General features: G+C 40.0%; 1 protein-coding gene across 6 annotated transcripts in view; it reads right to left on the bottom strand.

Moving 5' to 3' along the window:
* Positions 1-215: 215 nt before the first annotated feature.
* rps6ka5 (ribosomal protein S6 kinase, polypeptide 5) overlaps positions 216-6,952 on the bottom strand; it is a 31,799-nt gene continuing 25,062 nt past the window's right edge. For 3 of the 6 annotated variants that reach the window (XM_081603067.1, XM_081603066.1, XM_081603070.1), the window contains one exon: positions 216-6,469. In XM_081603067.1, coding sequence (XP_081459193.1) covers positions 5,694-6,469 — 776 coding nt within the window. In that variant the 3' untranslated portion in view covers positions 216-5,693. The remainder of the gene's footprint in view (positions 6,470-6,952) is intronic. The other 3 variants (XM_081603068.1, XM_081603069.1, XM_017302524.2) reach the window with 3 other exon arrangements.

The raw sequence follows: 6,952 nt of genomic DNA, 5'->3' as shown, positions 1-6,952 counted from the left end.
TCATCAAAATAATCCTGCTAAAGAGGATTAAAATGATTTACCTCCGACATATTAAACAGAAAACGTGGTAGCTCAGATGCTAATATGCAATTGTTCCATCAGATTCATTGACAAACACCGCCACCTAGAGGTCACTCTTTGTACAAACCTGGCATGCATTTAAATCCCTTTTATTTCTTAGAACTGGTGAAAACATATTCAACATGCAGATGTGGTCAGCCAGTAAAAAGCTTTTTATTGAAGAAAATTAAGTTGTTTTTTTTCCCTCTTTCGGTCAGTTAAAGTAACCGATGTGACCTGAAAAAAAAAGAGGATCTCCACAGTGCTCTACAAAGCAGATAAACACAACGTATATTCTTGTATCAGGTAAAAGTACTCTTATTGAGGTTTATATTACAGAACAGCCATGAACAGGAACAGACAGATAAACGACTGAAAAGGGGGATAAGGTCGTTTCTTACGCTTACATATAAAAAATAAATAAATAACTGAAAGCACTTTTTTTTTCTTCTTCTTCTTTTGGCCTTAAAGCTTGGTTTTGTTTCTTTTGTGATCGCACAATTGCTCAGCTTCAAAGGGATCTGCTGCTACAGTACGTTGTGACCCATCGACACTGGAAAATAGAAACCGGAATTGAGCGGCAGCACATGCAATATGACAACAACAAAAAATAAATAATAAATGGTGACGACGTCACGCATTCTCCCATACTACACATGCAAAACTACAAACTTTCCCCTTCAAAAACATAAAAATACAATTCATGTCACAATGATCTCCTGGAAGAGGTCAGAATCCAGGAACCACTTCCCATATGGCTGCTTTTGCATCGAGTTGACGTAAAGAGTCATTTTAAGCCAAAAAATAAAAATAAAAAAATTGTCAAGGTATAAGAAGATCTGTTAAAGTTTTATATTTTCCTCTAATGTAAATCGACAGCCATTTGGACTCCTCCGCCTTGTCAGTGAAACGAGTATAAACATTACATTACTTTCAGTACGGAAAAAAACCAACAAAAAAAACAGCAAAGCTGCTGACATGAACAGACATTTATTGGGAATATTTCGATAAATTTCAGTCAAATACGCTGTAACATACTCAGGTTGATAAAAGTGGTTCCCTTATTATAGACTATATCAATAAATACACACACAAGATGAGCCTCTTTCCATTCTGAAATCCCTCCCCATCCCCTTTTCTTTTTTTTTTTCCTGAGGCAGAAATAGAAACACTACTGCAGTCTTTCCTCAAGTGCTCCTGGCAGGAGAATCGCTTCATTAAAGGGCCGCGTCGTTTTTAAAACGTCAAAATCGGTTTGGGCACTTCAGCGCCGTGATCGGCTCTGTTCAAAGAAATAAAGCAGACCTGTCCCCAACGGTGTACAAGAGAAGCCGTGCATTCGGTGCTAAAAAAAAAAAAAAAAAATTTTAAAAATAAACGCAACACACACAGAAACGCTCCAAAAAAAGTTACTTTAGCAACAGTACATGCTAACCTCTGTCTCTGCTAACACAAACAGTGTTTGAATTCTTAAAAAAATAAAAATAAAATAATTAGTTCCATCAGGTGTGACGCTTCAACTTCAAAATGGCGGAAGATGGAGAAATTTCATTAAACTTGCAAATTCAGAGTAACTCTCTCCCCCTCTGTCTCTCTTTTTTTTTCCATAGCGGGACAGCAAACATGGCGCTCGTCAAGGCGAGGGGAGAGGAGGGGAGAGAGTCGTCCCCAGGAGACTCTGGAGCCAAACCGGCCCTTTAATGTGATTCACTGATCCGTTCCCCTGCTAAGAAAGTGAAGCTTGGTCCCACAGAGACGCGGAGTGGAGTACGGTATTTTCTTTGGAGCAAACAGCAGCGCAGCGCATCAGTTAATAGAGCACGGCTCCCAGAGGAGAGCACAATATAGGACACTCTTCCTCTTCCTCCACTTGAGCTATTAATACACCCAAACAAAAGAAGAGGCTTAATGAGGCAGCAACGGGGAACTCATGCGAGCTAACTTAGACGAGAGCTTTGTAGTGTTTAGTTTCAAGGATTCCAGTTGTTTTTGTTTTTTAAAAAGGCAACCGATCCCCACTCTACTTCTTCTTTTATGGTTGATGCTATCGGATGAAAAACGAAAAAAAAAGAAAAAGAAAAAATAAGCACAGTACGTGTACATTGTGCTACGCCCTTTTATGTTTGAACCCATTTGATTAGTTCTCTTTATTTAAAAAAAAAAAAGGACAAAAGCGACACAGAGGCGAAAAGAGGTGCATAGTTTTAGGCATGAGGGTGTGCTGAGAAAAAAAAAAGTAGTCAACTGTAAAAAAAAAAATAAAAAAATAGTAATGTTGAACATTTCGAACATAAAAAAAATGAAACACTTCTTTGCATAATTGCATGAAAGGAAAGAGTGTCCATGCAGGTTAAAGCGGCGGCTACCTTAAAAGTTAATGCTTTGGTTCAGAGTCAGAGTGCATTAAAATGGAAGATGGTGAATGAATGTTTGAGTGGACACAGTGGTCAAGCTCGGGATTTTGATTTCACATCCCACCTCCTGTGCCCCCATATATATATGTAAATCAACAAAATACAGTATTTCAGTAAGTAGTAGAAAGAGAGGCATAACAACTAACACGACACGGCGTTAAAAACTGTCGAACTATACCGACTAGAACACTGGGACGTTAGAATATTTAGGCCACAGGGAGAAAAGTTGAGATGCACAGAGCGACTGAAATCAGACCATTTTTAGCTTTACCAGCTCTCACCGATGGGAAACTCAAACATCCCACCTTTTTACAAGGCAGTGAACACAACACTCCAGCTCTTAAAAACCATACTTTCAGGAAGTCTTTGCAGGAAGGCTGACCTTTTAGAGCTTTGGACCTCTTTCTGTTATGGAAATGTTGGATTTGAAAATATTTGGCAGCCTTCTAGAAATCTCAAGAGGCTCTCCGTTCTCAGAAGCCATGCCAATCTCTAATGTGAGATGCTAAAAAGTATTAGCATTTCAAATCAGAAATCAATTACCGTATTTTCCGCACTATAAGGCGCACCTAAAAACTTTAAATTTCCTCAAAAGCCGACAGTGCACCTAATAATCCGGTGCGCCTTCTATATGGACCAATATTGAGCCACAACAAGTCTAGCAACTACGGTAAGCAGCCGCTGACTTCATTTTCTCCCGTAGAAGAAGAAGTGCGCGGTGCATGCTGGGATAGTTGTCAGAACGCTGGTTTGTTAATAAAGTTTGATAATACATTTAAAGCCAGGGGGGAGGGGTGGGAGAAGAGAGACAGAGACCGCGGCGGCAGCCTGTTGGTTGGTCTGTGTTACCCAGAAAGCAGTTGGGCACAATATCGCAACACCAACACCGTGAGTGAAACAATGACTGGGGCAGCCTACTATATAAAGTACTCGGAGATCACTTCCTTACAAATGTGGATGTGCAATAGTAGAGTATGGAACAAATTGGCAAACATCTATTCTATGTGCCTTATAATGCGGTGCGCCGTATATATGAAAAAAAGTTTTAAAATAGGCCATTCATTGAAGTGTGGAAAATACAGTAACCTTGTTTTGGAATAACGGAAAACCTTAAAGCTACAAAAACGTCTTATAAAAAGAAACTGTAGTTGGCTGAAATTGGTGTTGGCAGGTCAAAGCTCAATCGGTGCGTCTTCGTTAAAAAAGAACGGGGTTTGGTACATTTAGAACGAATCAAAGGACTAAAATTTGAAAGTCCCACATTGAATCGGGGCTCTCCAATATGCAAGTAAACAAACTCACACTGAATCAAGTAGGAATCTGCCTCAAAGGCCATAAATATAAAAAAGGATAAAAGTGGTTTATGTTTCAGTTCACATTATATCATGCACTAGAAACCTAGGACTAACCAAACGTCTACACGGTTCCTTATGTCACACACGGGAGGTGGAGCAAGGGCAGCATCAGAGATGAAGAACAATCCGAGTCAGACATGCAGAGCCTATAAAAAGTATTCACGCCCTCGGATGTTTTTACCTACTTAGCAAATCAATCATGAGCAAAAAAAAGTTGATTTGTTTTTCACCCAAAAAAACCCCTCCTTTAACCTCAAAGTGAAAACTGGTTTCTGCAATTAAATAAATAAAAGTATTTAACATAAAACAAGTGATTTAATAAATATTCACTTGGTTCAAAGTGACTTGACTTAAGTTAACAGAGGTCCAGCCAGTTGGTAGTACCATTATGATTAGTGGAATAGAAATCACATGAGTGAAGTGAGTTTGTGAGTCTATTGTAATACAAAAACACCTGGCTGCCATTACAGCATGAAGACTAAAAATTACGAGCAAATCTGAAAAAAGGTTTGTTAAGACGCATCAGACAGGAGAAAAAAATCGTCTTGTGGCGGGACTAGAAAAGCCACCCGAAAGAATTCAAACAGTTTTGTGAGGACGATTGGCGGAAAACTGCAAAGACCGACTTGAAGGGTGTGAATATTTACGCAGTCACTGATTTTATGTTACATATTTTTTATCATTTTGTAGAAATCAGATTTCACTTTTGAGATTAAGGTTGTTTTTTTTTGTCAAATAACTGAAAAAAAATTTCTTGCTCATGACTGATTTAACAAAGCAGTAAAAAAAATGTAAAAAAAAAAAAAAAACATGCAAGATGGGTGAATACTTATTATTGTCGCTGTTAAACAAAAAAAGTTTGAAGACTTCCAAGAAAGCAACACGACTTTGTTTGCTGCTCTGCAGGCTCCTGAAATATCCCCACCTCTGCACTCGTAGCTGGAAACCGGACATTACTTGATTCGGCTGCAATTTTGGCGCACACACACACACACACACACACAACAAAAACTACCTTCCTGTTACAAAGTAATTGCATTTCTGAACGGGAGACCACTTGAAATCGGCCATTTCAATCGTCAATCAGAGAAAGCTCTACTTCATCTCACATCGAGCGGATCTGAATTCTCCCAAAGATCTAATTGACTGTAGTGGGAAGGGCGCAATTAAAATTTTTCACTTTTTTTTTTTTTTTTTTTTTGGACACAGCGCGACCCAAGGAAAACCCACCGCCGTGCTAACCGCTGCTGACCCGGAGGATTGGACCTTGCTAGAGAAGCGGCCATTTTAAGTTTTAAAGTAGTTCCACATCTAAACTCAGTTCTGCTCTCAGGGTCACAAGAAACGCTTCATTTTGGGCAGAAACTACAAAACACATTGGGCTAAAATGCTCACGTTTGCTTCTTTAATCTTTTGTGCATACATTTTTTTTAGTTAACAATCATCAACACCGTCGGCTGTTTTGTTTATTTTTTCTTCGCGTCCAAGACACTAAAAAGTCTACATAACTGTTAATAACCAGCCAGCTGCAGTCATGTCTACAAAACCCACCACGTTTTCTGCGGATAAGGAACAGTACTTACACAAAAAATATCTGTTTTTTCTTCTTTTCTTTTTTTTTTTTGAATACTCGCATGTATCCATTATATCTATTCAGGCTCATTTGGAACCATTAATAAGTTAACAATATAGCTTATGATAAATAGATTACAGTCTAAAATTCACATATAAATAAAAGCTCCGCCTCTCGGACGCGATTTCACCCGAGGTTTGGTTTGGCGTCTTCTCCTCCCTTATAAAGCGTTCACGGTTTGAATACTACAGGTTTCCCTTTAAAAAAAAAAACAAATAAAAAAAAAAACGCCTAGACACGGACAGATACAAAGAACGAGGAGAGGACCGATGCCGTTTTGTTTTTTGTTTGTTTCGTTTTTTTAATAACGACAGTAAAGACGTCTCTCCCTTCCATCTTCCTGAACCGGGACGGTGGGGCAGCCCTTAAGACAACAGAGACAACTTCTGCCTGGTCCAGACCCTGATTGATAACAGAGGAAGTGTGAAAGTCAGAGATAAAGAAAAAAGAAGAGAGGCTATTGCTAATGGTGATTGATTGATTGATTGATTGATTGATTGATTGATTGATTGATTGATTGATTGATTGATTGATTGATTGATTGATTGATTGATTGATTGATTGACTGATATTACGGTGCAAGCTGCTGCTCCTGCTGCATGCTCGGTTCTGGTGACATGCAGACGTCCATGCAACAGAGCTGGAGGCGGAGACCGAGTCGACTCCACGGTCCGTCGAAGCAAAAACTGCGTCCGGATCCGTCGCCTGCCGCCTCACTGTCCTTCCGAGAAGCGAAAGGCCGAAAGTGCGTCCTGGTCTCCGCAGTCCGTCTCTTCGGCGCCCGGCGTTTTGACGGCGGGGCTGTTGGAAGGCGGCGGGTTGGGCTCGCCCTCCGTTAGCGTCTTCTCTTGAGACTGCGAGGAGGAGGAGGAAGAGTGGGTGCTCTCGCTGGAACTGCTGCGCGTCTCCGTGCTGGTGCTCGTCTTCTTCATTTTCCTCCTCTTGGCCAGCGGCGCCTTGTCCACCGTCTGTAGGCGGAAACCTTCCCGTTTGCATTTGTTGAAAGCCTGAGACGAAACAGGAGGGAAGACGACGATGTCGGTCAAATGTTTATTTAGTTTTATTGGTCCAACGTTTCTGTTGCGTTTGTTAAATACAGAGCTGTGTTTTTAATCAGGCCTGTCGCCACAACAAATACTGCAGGCTGATAAATTGTCCCAGTAATTTTTGCGATAATATTGTTTTCAAGTAAGTTGCCATAATATTGCAAGTTCGCCCTCTCTCACAGACCAATAAACTTTCATTTTGTAAAGAGTACTAGACAATATTTCAAATATCCAAAGTAAAACACAACAACCAAAAACAATAAATAAAATGGAAACAAAAACCACACACAACCAAAACCGTTAAAAAATGGATTATAACGTCTCTGTGAACAAAATTGCCCTTCAACTGCTTATAGCGACAGGCTTGTTTTTAGCAACAGCAACTCCGTTGTAATCTGCCTAGTGTGGCAGAAAACAAACAAACCATCCCTCTCTATTGAATGT

Source organism: Poecilia reticulata, chromosome 22 (genome assembly GCF_904066995.2).
Source record: "Poecilia reticulata chromosome 22, P_reticulata-male-v2, whole genome shotgun sequence".
NCBI classification, from domain to species: Eukaryota; Metazoa; Chordata; class Actinopteri; order Cyprinodontiformes; family Poeciliidae; genus Poecilia; species Poecilia reticulata.
This window is presented reverse-complemented; position numbering and strand designations above follow the sequence as displayed.